The sequence below is a fragment of the Eschscholzia californica genome, unplaced genomic scaffold, assembly GCF_041429995.1.
Source record: "Eschscholzia californica isolate CP2 unplaced genomic scaffold, dmEscCali1.0.p SCAF_4, whole genome shotgun sequence".
NCBI classification, from domain to species: Eukaryota; Viridiplantae; Streptophyta; class Magnoliopsida; order Ranunculales; family Papaveraceae; genus Eschscholzia; species Eschscholzia californica.
In genome coordinates this window covers 6,868,511-6,890,835 of record NW_028238461.1, presented here as the reverse complement: position 1 = coordinate 6,890,835, position 22,325 = coordinate 6,868,511, and the positions used below count along the sequence as shown (strand labels likewise).

General features: G+C 35.2%; 4 protein-coding genes across 5 annotated transcripts; 3 read left to right on the top strand and 1 right to left on the bottom strand.

Moving 5' to 3' along the window:
• Window positions 1-3,123: 3,123 nt before the first annotated feature.
• On the top strand, window positions 3,124-6,032 carry LOC147542113 (protein AGENET DOMAIN (AGD)-CONTAINING P1-like). Its single transcript, XM_086632654.1, has 3 exons — window positions 3,124-3,516; window positions 4,745-4,807; window positions 5,601-6,032. The coding sequence occupies exons 1-3, from the start codon at window positions 3,124-3,126 to the stop codon at window positions 6,030-6,032; spliced, it is 888 nt and encodes a 295-aa protein (XP_086488780.1).
• Window positions 6,033-7,425: 1,393 nt separating this feature from the next.
• LOC147542112 (multiprotein-bridging factor 1b) lies at window positions 7,426-9,551 on the top strand. Its single transcript, XM_086634700.1, has 4 exons — window positions 7,426-7,636; window positions 8,862-8,945; window positions 9,044-9,126; window positions 9,232-9,551. The coding sequence occupies exons 1-4, from the start codon at window positions 7,495-7,497 to the stop codon at window positions 9,349-9,351; spliced, it is 429 nt and encodes a 142-aa protein (XP_086490826.1). The 5' UTR covers window positions 7,426-7,494; the 3' UTR covers window positions 9,352-9,551.
• A 435-nt stretch (window positions 9,552-9,986) lies between these two features.
• LOC147542111 (transmembrane protein (DUF616)) lies at window positions 9,987-13,124 on the top strand. Of its 2 annotated transcripts, none has more exons than XM_086634939.1 (4): window positions 9,987-10,550; window positions 10,637-10,837; window positions 11,515-12,075; window positions 12,576-13,124. In XM_086634939.1, the coding sequence occupies exons 1-4, from the start codon at window positions 10,304-10,306 to the stop codon at window positions 12,941-12,943; spliced, it is 1,377 nt and encodes a 458-aa protein (XP_086491065.1). In that variant the 5' UTR covers window positions 9,987-10,303; the 3' UTR covers window positions 12,944-13,124. The 2 variants fall into 2 exon arrangements, 1 of the variants encoding a protein (XP_086491065.1); XR_015223460.1 differs by having other exon boundaries at window positions 10,131-10,550; window positions 11,515-12,404; window positions 12,464-13,124.
• A 1,671-nt stretch (window positions 13,125-14,795) lies between these two features.
• LOC147542110 (tubby-like F-box protein 1) lies at window positions 14,796-18,172 on the bottom strand. Its single transcript, XM_086634940.1, has 4 exons — window positions 17,547-18,172; window positions 16,882-16,969; window positions 15,623-15,752; window positions 14,796-15,496 (listed from the first exon to the last, which is right to left on the bottom strand). Exons 1-4 carry the CDS (start codon window positions 17,940-17,942, stop codon window positions 14,944-14,946), a joined length of 1,167 nt encoding a protein of 388 aa, XP_086491066.1. The 5' UTR covers window positions 17,943-18,172; the 3' UTR covers window positions 14,796-14,943.
• Window positions 18,173-22,325: the final 4,153 nt, after the last annotated feature.

Below are 22,325 nucleotides of genomic sequence, written 5' to 3'. Positions count from 1 at the left end.
ACTGCAAATATCATTAGTAAATAAATTATTCCCATGGGTTGATAAATATCATTATAAAAAATGACATATTAACAAGGGAAGAGAGAATCAAGAGAAGTAGAAAACCCAAATGAAGAGGAATCTAACTCAGAATAGGAAACTCTAAGCTTCCTTCTTCTCTTAATTCTATTCCTTATTCCATATAATAGAGTTTTTCCTTAGACTTACGAATGTACACAAACTACTATTGAAGTGAAATATAATTGAGACAAAAAAAAAGAATATTTGAACTAACTGAAATGAATAGTATCGATCGATACTAATAACTATATTGTCATTGGTTTTGGATATTTATGATTTATTTGTTCTTCGGAAATTACCGATTTATATATATTTATGAATCGTCCCATAGGGAAGTTTCATAACCAAGAAAATAAATTTGTAGCTTCTTTAAACCGTCAATAATTAGTTTTAAATATCAGGAGTCCGGTTTACAAACTCAATAATACACACAGTTTTATCATTTATTTTTTCTGAACAAAAATGTTTTGTATCTGTAGTAGTAAGGGCTTAGTGGAACTGATGTTGATGTGCTAACAATTTGGATGTCTTCCATACCAAAAAACCAACATGAAAAAAAAAAAAACAATAAAGAAAAATAAGAGAAAACCCAAAAAAATTTTTGGGTTTGAACTTGCAAACAAGAAGTCAACAATTAAAATATGTAATATCCAAAAACACATAAGGTAACGACTTTCAACGAAAAAAAATAAGAACACGTAACAAATATAATACAAATTGCACGAACAAACTCAAACTACCAATTAGAATAATATAATAGTCATGTGGTGTAGGTACAATATAGGTATATAATATATAGTGGGTATAATCGGCTGCCCACAGTAGTTTGCTCGAGTGCAATGCGCATGAATAAGCGTTTAAAAAATTGGGGCCTCATAAATTGGATATTAAAAAAATTTAAACAATGCAAATTGTAGGAATCAAACCCTTGACTTTTTATCCAAAATCTTAACTCTTTACCATTAAGCTATGTCTTAAATTATGTTTGAAATTAGTTTAAAGTATAATTAGTTTTTCGAAAGTTACATATGAAATAGGAAACATGAGACCCTTGATTATTTGGGGCCTAAAGCGACCGCTTTGGTGGCTTTGGTCACGGGCCACCCCTGCTCAAATCCGATGGAAATACATTAGTGTAATATAGTCAAACTGCCAAAGCGACTGAATTGGACATTTCACAAACAAAACACAACCAAGTTTTATCTACGACCCTTTTGCCACAGACTAAACTTATATGTCTATGCTAATTGCGTCATAGGATATTGTGGGATTATCTAAATCAGTGAGATTTAATGGAGTATTCATGCAGATTCCAAGACTCCGTTAAAGAAAAAGAAGAAGAAGACAAATGAAAGGTAGTTATGGAAACAAAAGAGTTAACTGACGGTTCAAAAAAAATGAAGTCAAATTTAAACTCAAGAAAAACAGGGAGCCAAAGAAGATGATGGTCACAAACTAGGTGGTCAAAAAGGAAATCACTCAAGATAAACTTAACATAAATATTAGTTAATGGGGCCAAACTATCATATTGGACGATTTGTAGAGCCAAATGGTGAGTCTGTTACGTCTGGGTCGTTAGAAGCGCCTCCTTTCCTCACAAATTTGCCTTGAGGGAGGTGCCATACGCACTTTTATGAATTGCCTTTAAAACTTCTCATACTTGTTTGACTAGCTAATACAAAACTTTCCAATTTCTAATCTCTAAAATCTGGGAGGGTGCTTCTAAAAGCACCGGGCCAAAAGGCTGTTAGCATCCAAAAATTTTATTGACTCGGGTCAATGGTCATTGACCCGATGTCTCTCTAAGCACCCATTTTTAATGTGGGTGACGTTAACTTTTGTTTGCTTCTTCCACCTTCTTCTTCCAAAACAAAAGGTATTCCAATTATGAAAGTGATTTACTCATCAATGAAAGTTATTAATGGAATAGCAAAGTGTGGATTAGAAAGGTAAGCTTACTAATATAACCAAAGAAGATTTAATCTAGATCAGTTGCCGTGAAGAACAGAAGACGAATTTATTCTTACAAGTTGGTAATTGAGGGGTATTACTACTCTCAAGATGATGAGAGCCCTATTTGCATCATGAGTATGTCATGTCCCGTCATCATCCTTTCAACACCAGTCTCTTTTGGATCTAATCAAGGAACAAAAGATTAGAGATTATGTTGACCAAGGCTAAAAGTGGATCGACTAATGATGCTCCTGTTGGCAACAATGTTAAAATCACATATCTCAATAAACATCTCTCTGGTCTCCCTCTTTCATCTCACTAAAATCAAAACTAAATAAAGAAAATGACAGCTAGAGTGAGAGAAGATGCATAAGGAAAATTGATTTTAGAGAGACAAAAGTTTTACAGAGGGAGAAATGCATATAGAGATAGAGAGAGAATCTACATGTTCTTCTAATTCCAAAACGTGGTGAAGAAGATCTTGTTATCTTAATCCTACGTTGGATTATTGAATATGGATCTTCTTGAATTTTGCAGTGATCTTCTACGACAAATAAATACTTAATAACAAGATGTATAATTGGCCATTCCCAATTTCTCTAACAAGACCAGTCCTCGCTTTCTTCCTTTCGAATCCATTAGTCGGTCTGACCATGCATATACAGATTTGGTGAATAGAGTTCGGTTTGCTTAGAGAGAGAAAGTTTGAAATTGGGATTTTTGGTTGATTTTGTGAGAGATGGATGGAAGGGTTAGGGTTAACTGAGAAGGGACCGGTGCCTACATAATTAGTTGGTGCTAATAGAGAAAGGAGCGGTTAGGCCTGGTGCTAACAGAGATGGATGCTAACAATCTTTTGGTCTGGTGCCTTTAGAAGCACCCAATCTGGGACTCTTTTCTCAGTTTCTAATTTCTAATCTCTAAATCTGAGACTCTTTTTTCTCACTTTCTAATTTCTGAAACACTTACTTCTAATCCTCTTTCTCTCTCTCTCTTTAGACTCTCTCTATATATAGGAAGGAATACAGGGGATACGTTCTCACAAAAGCTCAAGAAGAGTAATTGATCGATCCAAATTTGAAGAAAAATTGTAATACTACTTTTTCAAAGATGAAGTTCAAGAAAGGAGATTCAGTAGAAGTAAGCAGTAAAGAAGAAGGGTTTCTTGGTTCTTACTATGAAGCATTCATAGTGGAACCAATACAAGGAAAGAACAAGTATTTGGTTCAATACAAAACCCTTTTAACAGATGATGAAAAATCGTATCTAAGAGAGGTTGCTGATGGTAATGAAATTAGACCTGTTCCTCCTGTAATTCGAGTTTATGATTTCAATATTCTTGATGAAATTGATGTTTGTGCTAATGATGGATGGTGGGTTGGTCGAATTACTGGTAGAGATCGGTTCTTGAATTATAATGTTTACTTCGATTCTACTGTTGAAACGATCTCTTACAAGTTTTCAGAGTTGAGGATTCATCAAGAATGGGAGAATGGCCAATGGGTTTTGTCTCAAAAACCTCACATATATAGATTTGGTTAAATTTTCTAACAATGAGGTTGAAGATGGAGTTCAAAATTACAGATTCTTTTGTGCATGTTCAAGACAGGGGATATCTAATTAGTCGTCTGTCAATTTATGTTTCAATTGTGATTAACAATATGTTAGGGTTTTTAATAGTTAAATCAATCAATCAATGTATTAGTACATTTTAATTTGTCTTTATTGTTTTAATGATGTTTCTACATTGTACTCAAAAGAAGATCAATAATGAAAATAAACAACTTTCTAAATTTGGATTGTCAAATTGGTAAATTAGTGTTTTGTTAATTACAAACTATTAACAATCTCTCTCTATAGTTAACACTTAATTGCTCAAGTGATTGAAAGTGTTCACATACACTCCAAAATCTTGGAGGTCACAAGGTGATAAATTTTGCATTAAGGCTAACACAAGAAGGGAAGGAGTCAATATGTAATATTGATATTACTTTCCTATATTTTCAATAAAGAAAAAGAAGCGATTACAAGAATAAACTGAAAGAAAAAAAAACATGGTGGAGATCTGAAAGAGAAAAAAGTTGATGCATAAACATTTTCAACGCCACCAAAGAATAGTCGGAAAGGGGTTTTAGCCAAAAAGAAATCGTGAAAAATTGGAGTGAGGGAAGGAAAATAGTTTCTTTTGCCGATGGAAAGTAATTTCTAACCATTAGGAAACTTTTTTGCTGGTATAAGAAATTTGGCCATCAAAAATACTTTTTCCTCTGCCGACGAAAAGTAATGTCTAGCTGTCGAAGAAAACTTTTTCAGGCGGAATAAAAAATTCTAACCGTCAAAATTTTTCGTGGTAATACGAATTTCCTCTGAACTATTTAACTGCCTATCAGTGATGATCTTTTTTGTAAGGTTTACAAGTAAATCTTGACTCGTAAATTGTCAAAATAGTTTTTTCGATGAAACCCTTAGACTCCGACCAAAATTGCGTCACAAATAATATGTACTCTTGCAGTGTCAAAACACAAATTAAGTTATTATCTTTCCAAATTTATCCCCAGTCCAAAACCACTCTTCATTTACCTCTCTTTTCAGAATACATTAGGTCAACAAAAATCAACTTGTTGATGTTCAACAAAAAAAAAAAAAAAAAAATCACCTTGTTTATTTTTAAACTTATTTATTTATGAATATCTATTTCATATTATAATGTAATAACCTTTTTGTGTTATAGGATGGTCCCCAGCCTTCTGGGCGGCTAGTGATATTGTCCGCTTTGGTACACTTGGACCTCACGGTTTTAAAAGGTCTCACTAGGAAAGGGTGCTTAATCTCTTAAGAGGAGCACCACAGTACTCCATCTCACCACACCAATGTGGGATTGCTTTACAACACACTCTCCCAAGACTACATCGCAGTAGATCAAATCGTGTCGATAACGTGTTATAGGATGGTGCGGACCAGCCTTCCAGACTGCTACTGATACTGTCCGTTTTGGCACACCTGGACCTCACGATTTTAAAAGACCTCACTAGAGAAGGGTCAAGGGTGCTTACCCTCTTAACAGGAGCACCACGCTCCATCTCACCACTAATGTGGGATTGCTTTACACCATTTTGATTCTTTTTTTTTTTAAACAATTATGCCCCAAGTGTTGGTATTCATGCCTTTTTACTCAAGCAAGTTGTTTTAAAAAAGTTGCACGGTTGCAAATACTTGTGGGAAAGTTGTATAAGCGCCTCCGGAAAGAGTTACAAGCGCCTCCTTACTACCCCCACAAATTTCTCCTCAAACCTACCTCGAGGGAGGTGCCATAACAACTTTTAGGAAGTGTCTTTAAAACTTTCCATACTCGCATACCAAATAGTTTCGGTTGACCAGCTAACACAAAACTTTCTAATTTCTAAAATCTGAGACTCTTCTTTCTCACTTTCTAATTTCTGAAACACTAATTACTTCTATCTTCTTTCCCTCTCTCTCTAGACTTTATATATATAGGAAGGAATACACTCATACAGGATACAAAATCTCAAGAAGAGTAATCGATTGATCAAATTTCAAGAAAAATTGTACTACACTACTTTTCAAAGATGAAGTTCAAGAGAGGAGATTCAGTAGAAGTAAGCAGTAAAGAAGAAGGGTTTGTGGGTTCTTATTATGAAGCATTTGTCGTGGAACCAATACAAGGAAAGAACAAGTACTTGGTTCAATACAAAACCCTTGTAACAGATGATGAAAAATCATATCTAAGAGAGGTTGTTGATGGTAATGAAATCAGACCCATTCCTCCCGTGATTCGAGTTTATGATTTCAATATTCTTGATGAAATTGATGTTTTTGCTAATGATGGATGGTGGGTTGGTCGAATTACTGGTAGAGATCGGTTCTTGAATTATAATGTTTACTTTGAATCTACTGTTGAAACAATCTCTTACAAGTTTTCAGAGTTGAGAATTCATCAAGAATGGGAGAATGGCCAATGGGTTTTGTCTCAAAAACCTCACATATATAGATTTGGTTAAATTTTCTCATCACTTTCTCTGTTTCTCACCCTCTAGAAGACTAAAATTGAGCAACAATTAATGGGGTTGGAGATGGTGGTTGTTACTACAGATTCTCTTAGGAATGTTCAAGACAAGGGATATCTAATTGGTCAATGTCAGTTTATGGTTTGATTGTGTTTAACAATTATATTAGGGTTTTTATTAGTTAATCAATGTATGAGCATACATTCACTTGATTTGATGTTTCTAAATATTTGTAGTCAAAGAAGATCAATAATGAAATTTAAACTTTGTGAATTGGTATATTACTGTTTTGTTAATTACAAATTGTTACTCTCTAGATATGTTTCTTCCCGAAAATAGATAGACACGGTTATGTGACAACTTTTTCACTAAAGCTAATGATCTTGTACTCGTCTTGTGATCATATTTCATGTCTATGATTTACTCGTCTTGTGATCATATTCAAAATCTTATTTCCGTGTTGCTGTGGTCTAGCACAAGGTACACAAAATTAAAGGAGCGGAAATTATGGAGTTAGATACTTGGATGGGTGATAGATAGTATGTATAGCCACTATCCCCGCTAGACTTTGTACGGAGTACATTTTCTTTCTTTAAACCTTAACGTCTCACGTACTTGGCACGGCATAGGCTTATTGTCCTATGATCAGACAGATAACTAATGACACAACAGAAAATTCATTATCTAACATTAGCAAGAAAAGTAGGGGCATTTGGAGTGGGCTAGTGTACGTGCACTGTTTACAAGTGAAATGATTCATCGGAAGACCTTTTAACAAAATTGGGGAAGTCCTATAAACTTTCTGAAAAAGAAATTTAGTGTGCTCATCTTTTTCTCAAAGCTTATGCGAAATTCAATAGCTAATTTATGAGATGTACTTTCATTGTGGTAGTAGACGAGAACATTTAGATATATTTATGGACAAAATGTGAGCAGAAATGAAGAGATATTATCTTATTATTAGTAGTTCCATTATTATGTTATTTTTTTTTGAAACATTATTATGTTATTGTATCAAGTTCAACAAAAAAAAAGAAAAAGAGGTTATTATATCAAATCATTTATTTTTATCTCAATTGTTGTTTTTGTTATCGAGTTATTTAGAGAGACTGCCCGGGCTCAAAAACAACTGACTTGGCCCCCAAGTTAGATGAGGTCAATGTTTATGTTCAAGAGTCACCCACAATAGGAGTAAAGTTTTAAAAAGAAATGAGCATATGGGAAGGAGAAAAACAATCCTAATCTAACCCTAAGCCCAAATCTTATTACCACGTGGCACGTTCTGAATCACGTAGTACCTAAACACATCAAAATGAAATTACAGCTGATAACTAGGAATGTTGTGACCCTGAAATCTTTTAAAAGGGAATTATCTCCTATTCATTTCGTTCTTATCAGTAGCAACTCAGAAACCCTAGACTAGAGAGAGAGAGAAAGAAGAGAGAGAGAGATAACAATGGCAGGAGTCGGACCTTTTACTCAGGATTGGGAACCAGTTGTTGTTCGCAAGAAAGCTCCAACATCAGCTGCGAAGAGAGACGAGAAGGCCGTCAACGCCGCCCGACGTTCTGGTGCCGAGATTGAAACTGTCAAAAAGGGTAAAATCTTTCTCTCCACAATCTTCTGGATTAGGTTTTAATGAACTCTTGTGTTTCTGATCTTATCTATATGATCTGATGATTGTTTTATCTTTTTTTGTTGGAAAATTTTGTGTTTATTTTTCTGATGAACCGTGAGAACAAGTCTAGATGTGTGCATGAGGAAATCCATAATAATCGAATTGATTAATTCGTTTTTTTTGAAGATCTGATGTTTCTCTGTTTGATTTATAATAGAAGTTTTAGAAAACTAGGTCATAAGTTTCTCTCTTTAAAAGTTTAATCGGATTCTCAAATATTTGCTATCTCAAGCTTTAGATTAAGGTATAGGTTTGTATTTTGTGAGAAATGGATCATGATTGTAATTTTTTATCATTGGATGTTTGATAAACAATTCACATGGACACATTCAATTCAATATCAAAATCTTGTTTGTTTATTAATTTTGGGTAGGTAGAAAGAAATTTCTACTTTTGATTTAGTGAAAATGAAATCTTCTTTGCTATTCGTATTGGTATGCCATCCTGTGAGTAATCCAGTCTTTACCCATGTCATTATGCTTCAGGAGTAAGATATCCTCCGACGATATACTTGTGAGTTGTGACTTCAACGTGCAACTTTTTTCGGTATTTCTAGTTTTCTCAGGGATTACATCACTATATCTAATGTTTCTCATCTTCTCTAAATATTATATGCTTTGAATTTATGAACCGGTACTAGCTTTTCTTGGCTTTTCATGTGTTCTTTTTTATGTTTCTACCTTCGTTCGACTACCCTCCTTTTTGGTGCTAGCTATATGAAATTACTGTTACGTTATTAACTGTTTAGATGCTTTATCGGGGGTGTTGGTAAGTGCGTGTTCACTTGTCTCTGGCGCTTTACCTATTGGTCCCATATTTCAGTGTGGCACTTCAATGGTTTTGTCTAAAATAATAGAACGAAAAACGTCTAATTTTCATTCATAGCCTCTCTTTTGTAAAAATTTGAAAAGGTTGATGTGTATCTTCCAACTGAACCAGCATTGGTTTGGCGATTTAAGGATCTTAGTTATAGAAGAAAGAAATTCGACCTCTTATCTCTAAACATGATCATCTCACTCGAATTGTATCATCTACGAGTTACACTTTCTTAGGTGCACTAAGTTTCAAACTAAGATAGCTATGTATAATTTTTCCTGTTTATGTTTGATACTAAACCAACACATGTTTTCCTTTATCTCCCTCAGCTACTGCTGGGTCAAACAAAGCCGCCTCTAGTGGCACTTCTTTGAACACAAGAAAGCTCGATGAAGAAACAGATGTTCTTGCTCGTGAGTATCCCTCCATTTTTATATCCTTTTTCCTTGTCATTGTGTTGATTGAGCAACTACTAGCAATTCAGTATCTCAAAGATAATGTATGAAAACAGATGATCGTGTACCTACTGAATTGAAGAAAGCCCTCATGCAAGCTCGTATGGACAAGAAACTAACCCAGTCTCAACTGGCACAGGTAACTTTCTTTATCTAAGTTTTTTTTGTTCTCCAACTCTAATGAAAGAACAAAGATCCGGCTACCCAGATTGAAGACTTGTTGACATTATCGATTTATTTGCAGCAAATCAACGAGAAGCCTCAAATAATCCAAGAGTATGAATCTGGAAAAGCTATACCAAATCAACAGATCATTTCGAAGCTAGAACGGGTTCTTGGTGTGAAACTTCGAGGAAAAAAGTAAGCTGAAACTAGGAGAAACTAGTCAAGAAGGTTGGGAGTTAACTACTAGTATAAATGTTTAGGGGGCGGTTTATTTCTTCTCTCAGTGTTATGGAGTTTGTATATGAACAAGAAGAGGTTGTTGGTTGTTAATCCTGTTATGTGGTTTGAAAACGTTTTAACTTCTAATCAGGATATGAAAATATGAACGTACTTTATGGATATTATGTTATGTGCTTATTCAAGTTAGTCTCACTCTTGAAATTGATATAGATTTAGATTTTGTAGATCAAATTTTAAATTTGGAGCTAATAATTTTGAAGTTGATAATTAGAATAGAAACCTTACATATGCTGATATGCACATTAGAAAATTTCTTGAAATATGTTGAGTGAGACAAAAATAAGATTAAGAAACTACAAGAGAGAAAAGTTTTCTGGTAGCCCAAAGTGGTCGATAATGTTGACATAAATTCTGGAGGTCTCGTGTTTATATCGTAGTAGCCGATTTTCGAAAAAGAAAAGAAATTTTTTTCATAGTTAGTCTTTTGTGATTGTACACATCCTCATCCCAGTATATTTCCTCTTTGTCCATTTCTGTAAAATGTCTAAAACTATTTACTTTCACATATAAACAATTTCCTTTAATCATTATCTTGTCCAGACTTATTACTTTCACAAGACACATTTCAATTAACTAAGGAAAGAAACTCACCACAAACTTATTCATAAATTTCATGTGATAGCCATAGCACTCTCCTTTTTCTCAATCTATTTTATGGGTTTCCAACCACCCATCCACAAATTTCTCATTTCAACTGAATATTGGTAACTAACTACTCCCTCTCTCTCTTTCTCTCTCTACACTTCTCTCTCTCTCTATTTTGACAATTTCTAAGGGACTCCCAGACCTAGTTTGATCTTCATGGTAAATTATTCTTCAGTTGAAATGTTACTCACATATCTTCTTAAGTGATGAGGAAGACATTTTCAAAACCTCTTCTTTTCCAATCAAAACTAGTTTGTTTCTCTCTTTTCTATCTTTTCATTACTCTTTTCCTTGCTCTTTATTCTTCTCTCTCTTCAACCAAATGTCTATTCAGATCTTCACCCTTTGATCCTATTCAAACCCCTCTTTTCTATTACCCCATTACTTATGGTGAACACAAATATGCAATCCCAACCGTCCGTTCCTCATGCACTTCCCCTGTTTTTTTCTCAGGTACTCCAATTTCTTCTTTTCTTTCTATTGAAATTATTATTATAATCTTAATAATCAATTTCTTTTTTGTTTTTTATGGGTTTTAGATTATTTTGTTGCTTTGAAGGAGATGCAAGATTTAATGCAGAATTCTTCTTCATCAGTTTTGAGATATTATAAATCAAGATATCAAGATAGTTTTGGTGGGAATTTTAATACCCAAGAAAGAATTTCTTATTTTGATCATGAGGATGATCAAGTTGAGATTCCATGTGGATTCATGAAGGAATTCCCTGTTAGTGATTATGGTTAGTATTATATTTTCTTCCTGGATTAGTTACCAGTATCCTATCTTGTTGGATATTATTTACTTTATTTCTATTCATGGGTTATATTATGAATAAAATAAATCTGTTCTAAAATAGTAATATTGAAACCCTAGTTTTGCTTGTGGACATGCACACATGTTGTTTTTGAATGAGTTACTTTGACATATATTTAAATCTTTGGTCCTATTTCATTTAAAAAATACTGACATCCAAATTTTGAAGTGTCTAGAGTAATTCTTGGAAAGAAAAATGGTACAATGGGCTATAAAAGTAGACGTAGTCCAGACCTAATAAATCCGCATATACTATTCATCTAAAGTGAAAAAGTTCATCAAAAAATATAAAGAGAGTTGATTCGAAAATGGAGACCGTTGATTTCGTGTAGGTAGGCTTTCACATGGAAACAGAGACCTAAATACATATCTACCGTACATCTAGAATGAAAAATTTCATCAAGAGAGACTGAGAGAGTTGACTTGAAAATTGAGACAGTTGATTTCGTATGTGTCCGGAGTAGGCTTTTAACTTATAGCCCAAGCCCATGAAAAGGATGAAAAAAAGTAGCAGAGGAAGTTGGTTATGGAAGGAAAATCATTTTCTCATCTTATTTTTGAAAACCCACTTGAAATTCTAATTAATTTTTGTTTGACTTTCAGATAGAAATTCAATGGAAAGTTGCAGAGGAGTGGTAGTAGTGTCAGCCATTTTCGGGGACCACGATAAAATTCGACAACCAAGGGGTCTCGGGTCGAAAACACTCGAAACTGTTTTTTTTTACATGTTTGTAGATGATCATACTTTCAAAAGTCTCAATTTTCATAATCTTCTTACAAATACAACAAGAGAACATAAATTAGGTGCATGGAGAATAGTAAGAGTTTCAGGCCAACTTCCCTATAATAATCCTGCCATGAATGGAGTTATACCTAAACATTTAGTTCATAGACTATTCCCAAATTCAAAATATAGTATTTGGTTAGATGCAAAAATTCAATTAATGGTAGACCCATTATTGTTGATCCATTCTCTTGTGATTTCGGAGAATGTCGATATGGCTATATCCAAACATCCTTATTATCTTCACACATTAGAAGAAGCCATGGCTACTGCTAGGTGGAAGAAATGGTGGGATATTGATTCTTTAAAGAATCAAATGGAGATTTATTGTGAAAATGGGTTGAAACCATGGTCACCTAAGAAGCTCCCTTATACTTCAGGTACATTATTTCGCATTTTCTTCGTCGAATTATTACAAAATATAAAGTTTTTTCCTTCTTATTCAATCAAAGTATTATTCTTAGACTTTTTCTTTCTTATTAGTAAAGACTTGATGAATAGAATACCTAACTATCATTCTTAAGTGGGTCATATATAACTTTTTACTTTTAATTATGAATTGCATTAGTTAATTGTTAAGAAATCTAGAGTATGTTAATTGATGTCTATGATTATCAAGGTTCGTTCCACAAAATCGATTAAGTACCTTAAGAGTAACTTAGTCTACACATTCTAAATTAGTCCGCTTTATCGGGAGAATAGACTTTTAGTCCACTTTATCAGGAGAATAGACTTTTAGTCTGCTTTATCGGGAGAATAGACTTTTAGTCCTAGTTCGGCGACACCGATGTGTGAATATGAAGCTAGCTAGTTGTTTATATATCATTACAAATTGATATTTACGCGTCTTTATCGTTTTTCTGTGAAATTGTTTATGCAGATGTACCCGATACGGCGTTAATACTAAGAAAGCATGGAGTTAGTAGCAATATGTTTTCTTGTTTATTGTTCAATGAATTGGAAGCTTTTAATCCAAGAGATCAATTGGCATTTGCATTTGTGAGGGATAAAATGAGACCAAAGATGAAGATGAACATGTTTGAAGTTGAAGTTTTTGAGCAGATTGTAATGGAGTATAGGCACAATATTAAACATGCAAGTACTAGTAGTAGTAGTAATGAAGGGCAAATGAGTTTTGGAACTAAAAGGTTCAAGACCAAAAGAGCAACCTCAGATGGGAAAAATGAGAGTACTAAGAGAAGTTGTGAAAAGTATCTCTTGGAGATGTGGGGAGAATTACATGATTGAAGATTTGCACTTTTATTGTTTCTTATAGATTAAAATACAAAGTTATTTTATACTTGGTTTAGTATAAGCTTTCAAGCAAACAATATACTCATTCTTTCCAAATTAACAATAGTTTTGCTCTATTAATATGGGGATGAAAACCACAATTAACAATAAATAATGAAAGAGTTACATTTTTCTAGTGGATGTCAGGTAATTATACTACCTAATATTTCAAAAAGTTTTTTTTTTTTTTTGGAAATTGACTACGATCAACGATAGTCATTACATTGGCATTGATACATGAAAGATGTGATAAGTTCAATAGCCACCCATTCAAACTCTTACAAGACCGGATTTGTAGCCCAACTAAATTATGGCATAAAGCCCCACTACATTAAGGAGTACAATTTTTATGAGAAAGATTAAAAGAACCAGAAAAATAATAATGAAAGTAAATGATCACACAAAACATAAAAAAATTATGTAGCTCGGTTGGTAGGACCTACTCCGCAACGAACAATGGTGCTATTACCGTCATTGTCTATTAAGAAAAATATTAAAGGGATTTCGTATGGATTTCAGCATTTGTAGTTCACTAAAACCCTAACACTTCTCCTCCACCTCTCTCTTTAAAAATCGAGAAAGCAGGCTACACTTAGTACCGTAAAAACAAACCTTTATAAGACTCGGAGACTGTCTTCGTAATTCACCCTCTAAGGCCCTTTAACATCTACAAATACCAATCAGGTCTAAGGAATGCTTAAACTTGTAAGGCAGTACAATCTTTCGTTTTCATATCAACTTGATTCTCTTTCGTGACAATCTTCATCGCTGTAATTTTACTTTCTTCAACTACATCTTTTTTATTAAAATGAATTCTAGCATCAATGAGTTTAGTTCTGTCATCATATATTTGATTAGTCAAATGAATTGCACTCTAGTTGTGTACACATTATTCGCATCTTACTTCAAACCCAAATCACCAACTAAACCGGTAGACATATTTCTTTGTTCACTGCCTATAAATAAAGGAGAGAGTAGTGTCCGGCGGAGTTTGCATATCTTACAAACTCGGTTTGCGAATCTAGAACAAAAGAAGACTGAAAGTTTTTTTTTCTTCAATCTGACAAAACTTTTTATTTCTTCATTATCTAATGCTAATGGACAATGAAAACAAATTGACGTCTCTTCCATAATTGAACATATCACAAAACTAATCAGATCTACAAACAAATCTTGTTCTTTTTCTTCTTCACCTTCTTCTTCGTTGCCAAAACAAATATCAAATCTATAAACTCGGTTTGAAAACATAGTTCACCTTCTTCTTCTTCGTTGCCAAAACAAATATCAAATCCATAAACTCGGTTTGAAAACATAGATCTACAAATACTAGTGAAGATGTGGATGAGAAGAATATAGATCGGTTGGGTTTAGAAAAAGAGTGAAGGAGGGATTATCAGTTAGAGAGAAAAGAGAAAACTTGTGAAAGAAAAGAAGAATCTTAAAATTCCAGAACTTTTACCGAGTTGAGTTTTAACGGATATAGATATTTTGGGAATGACAAAAATTAAAAAAATGATCTGATTACTAATTAGTGTTATTATGAAGCAGCCTGCACCCTATCGAATACCAAAAGAAGCTCTGAATTGGAAAAAGAAATTTCGGTGGTAGGGCCAAGTAGCAGCCAAGCTCAACTAAAGTTCAGACAGACTTCGAATCAGAAAGAAAACTGCGGCCTGTATATCGGCCTCCCCAAATATAGTTACAAAATTATCGGTAACGTCGGGCCATTTGCAAAAGATCAAGTGGTTAAATAGTCTTTCGGCTGGTGGGTCTGAGGCTCCATGATCATACTTATAAAGTAGCACCATTTACAAATCATGCTTTTCCTTTTACTAAAAGATTGACAATATTCATAACATTAAACATAAAGGAAAGCCCATACCTGATGAACATCAAATTATATTCAAAGATGCTGCTTCAATATCATCTTAATAGAAAAAATACACTGCTTTTTTCTACTCACAGGCTAGTTTTGTGCCAAAACTAGTGAGGCAAATGGCAAATGCTTGAAAAGCCGATAATGGCTGCCTATAATCCATCGTGAACATGTCATCCCCGACCTTTCCGAACTGCAAAAGCACTGTTTCCTCATCTCCTTTTCCTCCTGGTTGTCTGGGGTCAACTGAAGCAACCAACTGAAAGTTCTTCACTGAAGCAACTGTAACTCGCCCGTGAAAATTCAAACACCAACATTGCAATGGCTCGTGCCATCTTGGAGCCTTGTTCCTCAGAACCATTTGCAACTCGGGCTCGTTCTTCGGACTTCCCTCATCAGCAGATCGGTTTGTCCCTGGAAACTGCAGGTTGCAGATCATCCGTCTTGGTCCTCTTGACTTCAATAGATTGAACTTGTAAGAGACCTGCCCAATTTCGAAATTGCCGGCTGGAACCTGGGGACTGATTTGCTTACTAGTAAAACGGCGGCTTCCTCTACAATTGGAGGGTTTTGCACCACTATATGGAGACTGACTATCATAGATTGTGAACTTGGTACCAAGAAAATCAGAGCTGCATATAACATAGATTCAGTGGTTACTTGAACTAATTTTAGGTTTAATTTTATATGTTCAAGCTGTGAAAAATGTACCAATAACATAACAAAGGACTCAAAACCCATAATTTATAAAAACTGACCTCAGTTTCCCGATATATGCATTGCTTCCTTGAGATAGGTCGTCAGCATCTAGTGATATGATATACTCGATATGAGCACCTCGCCTAAACCTTCGCGCCGCCAAGAGAAATTTCCCCTTATCAATAAATGCTGCAAACAGAAACTCAAATCAGCTCAAATTTCAACTATCCAAATTGAGTAAAATCAAGTATCTCAACACTGGGACGCGACGACCAATTCAACTTCTTAAAATCCTGTAGGCTCAGTCATGAGTTGTCCATATCATATGATTTATAACGTATATCTTTACATGTTTATATGGGGGACTGGAACTTGTGCTAGAGTGTTTCATGAAGAGTACGACTAATAGCAGAGATGAAACTATAATTTGACTTGATCCTCGCACCAACATGAAACCAAGCCATAAAGTAAACATAGGTCATTCCCTTCCATAGTTCAGAAAGTTACTCGGCCTTCTTGTTTGAGATTTCAAATACTGGTTAGATATCTATGACACTTCATTACATAGTTTTCAGTACCACGCCATCTCCATGGTACTCACCCATCATTTGATTAACATTTATCTTAACCAAAGAAAACACTAGCGAGCTTCTTGACTTATTTGTCTCAATACGTGAGTTACAGATATTCAATGCATATTGGGTTACACTTAATGTCCCTAAGGCCTCCTAATTGCAAATGGAATCATCATAAGTTTTAGACAGAACCCACCTTATATTCCCACTCCGGTAGTCCGGTGGGATTAAGTTCCTTTTATATCCTCCAAAATGCATCGCAAAATTCCATAATAATATGACTTCCATGGTTTACTATTGAAAAAATTCCATAAGCAAAATTGGAATTGTGACAAGTCTCATGAAGACACAGATGTTGCAACGGCGATGTACGACCAATAATGACTAGAAGAAGATTAGAACTATACTGTCCAACAATCTAAAAATCAAAATAACAACTAGAAACTCATCAATTCGCTTGTCCATAAGCATAAAATTAATGAGTCAAGATGAAAGTCCAAAGTCAAAGTCGTAGTTCAGTACACATGCCCAGGTCAAAGTATTTATTTATTGCTAGGTTGTCAAATTTTTAATGGCAGAAAGCACGCATAAAAAGTCAAATTAAGACAGCCCAAGTCAATCTATAACTTCGCAGTTTGACATTGCTAACCTAAACATGTAATGGTCATACAACTTGGATAATAATTGACACAAGCGAGTAAAGAGAGAAAAAACCTCCATTAAATTCATTAATAGTCACTTACTTGGACTGAGTCCAAGATAAAGATAGAAAGTAGATGTCTTCTTATTCCGTTTGATAAAACATTGAAGGGGAAAATCGCGCGTCCCTGGCTGCAAGTATAATGAAACATAAAACTTTTGATCAATAAAAGTTTCTTCATTTTCAAAACCAACACATACCCATTATCCAGATTTGTTCATGGTTTTGACAGTGTTAAAATTAATTAGTAAAATCTAGAAGCTAAAATCTCCAAACCCCACAAGAACTTTTGATCAATGTTTTACAAAACTTTCAAGGCGTACGCTTGGAGGCGAGGCGGTTACTTGATGCCTCGAGGCATCCATGATACGTACTTGAACCTGATAGTCAAGGCGGTGCCTCGCCTTGCTAGAGCAGACCGGCCTTGAGGCGTAAATGTGTCTTGTTCAATTTCAAAACCAACATATACAAAATTATCTGTAAAATCTATAAAATTATCAGAGGGCTAAAAATCTCATCTTCTTTTCTATTTAATTGGTTTAGTATTAAAGCTAAACCCTCATAATTTAAGCCTTTTAAACAACCAATGCCCTAATCAGAACTAATAACAATCAAGAATTTATCAACAAACAATTCCCTAAATAGATCCTATCAAATTCATCAAAGAAAAGGATTAGAGAGAGAGAGAGAGAGGGAGAGAATCAAAACCTGTTTGAGGGAAGAAGGAAAAGTAATTTTCCCACTTTCTAAAGGAGACTTAACGATCCCTTTAGTAACATCTCTCCATCTTTTACAAACACAAGCACAAGATACAACATTTTTACGAATCGGCCAACGATCTTCACTCGATTCAACTCGTTGAATTATATCACCAAGAATCTCAGGAAGCATTTTTGACCAACAATTCTCTTCGAATCCACTACGACGACGTTCCATGACAATCTCTTTCCCCCCTCCTAATTCTCCTCCCTCTTCATATTCTTCTTCTTCTGCATAAATTTGTTCTTGATTATTAGGGTTTGGTAGTAATTCTTGCGAGAGAGAAGAAGAAGAGCTTCTCTTGTTCTTCCTAAAGAGAAGAAATGCCGCGCTCCTTAGAGCCATGTCTTATTCAACTTCTTTCTTCTCATAGAGATTAGAGAGAGAAACAAAGAGAAGAAAAAGAGAGAGAGAAAAAGATGAAAGAGACGGGGAAAGAAGAAGGTAACCAGGAAATAGTAATAGTTGTCCAGGCTTGATGTTTTGTATAATTACGTTTTTGCCATTTGACTCAGTCTTTGCTTTGAAAATTAACTTGTCCAACTTTCTAACACCTAGAAATTGCAACGTCTTCCGTTCTTTTCCCACCCAACTACCTTTAAATAGCCCAAGCCCAAAAAAAAAACAATTTCATTTGAGCTACCCTCTAGGGGGAGTAAGATTGGAAGATGGTGGAATATCTCTAGGGGTGGGAATGGGTTCGAGTCAGGTCGGTCCGGCTTATATCATTCATCGGACGGGTTGGTCCGGTTTTAAAACTCTCTATCCATTTGAGTTCTCAGGATTAACCGAATGGATTACTTTAAAAATCTTAGTGTCTAAAATTCGTCCAAGTTCGTCAAACCTAAATGTAATAAAGTATAATATATATATATATATTTAAAAAATATCAAACTACATTCAATATATAAGAATTTATTCATCCATTTATACCTCCTTTCCTGAGTCACCGCCACTCTACAAGCACCACATCCACCGTCCACCACACCACCTAAATGTAATAAAGTATAATATTATATATATGAATATAGTGTGTGTGTATATATATGTTATACATACATAAATGTTTACACGGAAACAGACATACAACGTACATAAGCCAGAGATATTATCGGGTAGATGGAAGACTTTATTAAGTGGGTTGTGTCAGACAAATATTACCGAGCAGATTCAGCGGGATGGCAGGTAACACTTCAAAATCCGAGTCCAACCCGTTTATTTCACCGAGTCGGTCAGGTTTAACTCGCTTTCGGATTTCAGGTGTTTGTGGACTCGGGTGTTCATGGCGTGTTTCGGATTGATGGATCTTTTTCCCAGCCCTAGGAATATCTAAGGTATTGTTTATGATATTGTTAATGTCTTAATATGCAGAAGTTTAAAAGGCGCCACTCATAAGTGTTAAAGGGGTAAGACAAAATTGAGGAAGAGTTTGTGAAGGAGACGTTTTTACCATTTACAGTAGACTCTTTTTAAACCGTCCATTGATACTAGGTTTTGATGTATGACACGATCCCGACACATTTAGAGTTTAAAGATGTGAAGATATTTCTTCGTGGCTTTTTCTGATCTATATTTGAAGAGATAATGTTCTCCAAATGTTAAAGAAATTTACGTCACTACAATGAAGAAGGACAAAAATAACATTTGAAAACAAAAAGAAAAGACAAAAATAACATTGATGATGAAAGGGGTGCAGGGCCGGCCCTGAGGGCCAAGTGGGCAAAGCCTGGACCCCAGGGTCCCCACGAGAAGATTATGTAAAGAAAATAAGGGCCCGAGTTTTCTGCTCTACATACGAATATTTACAAGAACGAACAAGTATAATTCCTTAGTTGAGATGGCGAAAGACAAGTTAAAATATATAAACAACCCAAATTCAACCCGAAACAAAAATAATTTTTTTTAAATTGTATTTTCCTTTTATCTTACTTTAGTTATGCTACTTAACTTGAGACGTTATGAGTACCGTAAAAAACATATGTGAGAGAAATTAACCGTTCATTACACATTTATGATATGTTTGATGTTTAATGTTTATCTTTCTAGTCGATTACTTTATGGTTATAAACTCAAATGTTTTTACTAATACAATATTCTGTAATAAAAAACTTTTTTTGAAGTACCACTACTGGGACCCTAGGGAGGTAAGCTCGATGCCGGGCTGAACCATGTTAAACAACTGTGTCTATCCTCCTCATTCTCTTTTTCATCTTCTCAAGAATTATAACTTCTTAGTTCTTTCATTTTATAAGTTCTGACTCTTTTTACTAATTAAAAGAAAAAATAGGACTCGACTTGAATGAACCGAGTCAACCGAGTTACTTGTTGAACTATTGAATTAAAGATTTAGCGAAGAATTGGCTAGGGCACTTTTAGAGTGAGAGTCAATTCTTGAGTAATTCACTTAGCTTGTTTGAGACATACTTCATAGTTATGAACACAAGATCCATGTTTAAACCGAACATTATGTGTAAGGAGAATGTAGAGGACTTCGCATATACAAAAAAAATTATTCTGAAATGAAAAAGGGCCACATTCTTTGACCTCGCTTTGGGCCTCTGAATTCTCAGGGGCGACCCTGAAGGGGTGGTGAAACAACAATAACAACAACAAAAGAAGAAGAAGCAGTTCTATAGAACATTAGTTTGTCAATCATGAGGACAAAGGTGAGAAAGGTCTTATGAGAAGGGTTGAGATTGGCGGGGGCACTTCGTCGGGATGTGATAATCAGCCTATGCCCCAAAGCTCAATGGGGGTTAGATCTGGTGGGAACCTTTTTTAGGGCATCAGGTGAGAGAAGAATGTTGCTGGTTGGATTGGATTACTTCCCCAAATGAGTCTAAGCAGTAGCTTTAGTACAGACCTGGGCCGGCCCTACCTTTCACGAGACCCAAAGCCAACTACGAATTTGGGGCCTTCACAATAAGTATTTCATGGTTCTTTTCATAAAATTTATAAGAAAAATGAAGGTAAGGAGACTCGAACCTTGGTCGTTTGGGACACAACCCATGGTAGAAACCACTAGGGTGATCATTCTAGTTGGTTTTTATGCGGAAATTGCTTTATAAACCTAACCATTTCAGAATTTTAAGGCCCTCAAATATTTGGGGCCCAAAACGACCGCTTTGGTGGCTTTGAGCCTAGGTCGCCCCTAGTACAGACAAAAACCCTAGATATTCTCCTAGTGATGGACCACTTAACTCAATTAGATAATGATGAAGTGAGAAGCTTTTTGTCAGAGTGCATGAAAGTAAAACCCATATATGCTAGCGTAGCTCATTCTATTTCCACCAGACAAATCGAGGTAACCAACCAAACCATCACTCAGTATTAAATAAGTGTGAAAAAATGGAAAAATTAGATGGACTAGCTCCTGAATGTCCTAGTGTCACGACCTTACTTCTTCGGAAGGTGTCGTGCGGCACTTGTGCGCACTCTAGGTACAAGTCAGCCTTACAAAAGTAATATTACAAGAGATGGGTACAAATATATTGGGTAGCTACAATTGAAAGCAACAAGATTTTATTGATGGTAAGTTGAAAGCTACAAATTACAACAAGCATATGACTAAGTAAGCTTCCTAGAGGCTAGGGAAGCTTCCGGCTCTTTGGTTGCCCACTATTTGGAAGGTAGGGGTCTTCCACTCAAAGCTTACCATCCACTCCCCTACATAGTGTCAAATAACCGTTTAGCCTAATTTTACAAGGAAACATCAATATTTTCACCAGGCATACTCTTTTGTTTGGCCTATAATGACATCTATGTCCCTGTGCCAAGGGTATTCTCTAGGAAGCTACTATATACAAGAGGCACCTTCCTAAATGCATGAGGCATATGCCAAAATAGCCTAAGGCATATGCTAGACATATTACAATGCGTCAAAATAGCAAAAAGACACGGACCATCGGCAATACCAACATGGCTTGACAAGATGGCCGTGACACTAGGGCCTACCAAACCAGCCCAAGAAGACCAACAGGGGAGACCCCCTACAAAATAGTTTACGACATAAAATATGTTCTGCTGGAAGAAATAGGCATACCTAGCTTCTAGGTCTAATACTTCCACCTTGAGAAAGACATAATCAAAGAACCTCTCAACCTCATAAAAGAGGTCAGATATAAATTTGAACTCAGAATTCTTGCCTACCAAAATACGGTGGTCAGACAATTTAAATCTCACATAAACGAAGAAAAATTCGAACTAGGAGATGTTATTGGTAGAAACTTCAGATTTGTAAAGAAATCATCAGCAGCTAAAATCTTTTTTGAATGGGAAGAACTGTACAAGATCACTAAGGTGGTGTTACCTGGAACACTCATTCTAGAATATGCAAGAGGATATATCTTACCTCGACCATGAATGTAGAGCATCTAAGAAAAGCGCTCACTAAGAGACCAGAAAAAGCTTTTGAAGGTACTTTTATGTGTCAAAATATTTCTTTATAAAGTCAACGATCCACTGATAAGGAGTTGTCAATTTGACACCTTAAATATATGATGTTGCTACGAATTGCATATTTTTAAACTAAGTCATGCTCAACTACGCATAAACCTACTGTTATTATGCAAACTATGCAAAAGTCGTGATTCTCTCCTAGCCGAGAACTCAAAATCCTGATTCTTTCAGGCACAGAAAAGCCTACCTAGTCGAACACCCAAAAATGACTCTTTCAGGCGTAGAAAAGCCTCGCCTAACCGAGCATTTTAAGTCTTATATATAGTCTAA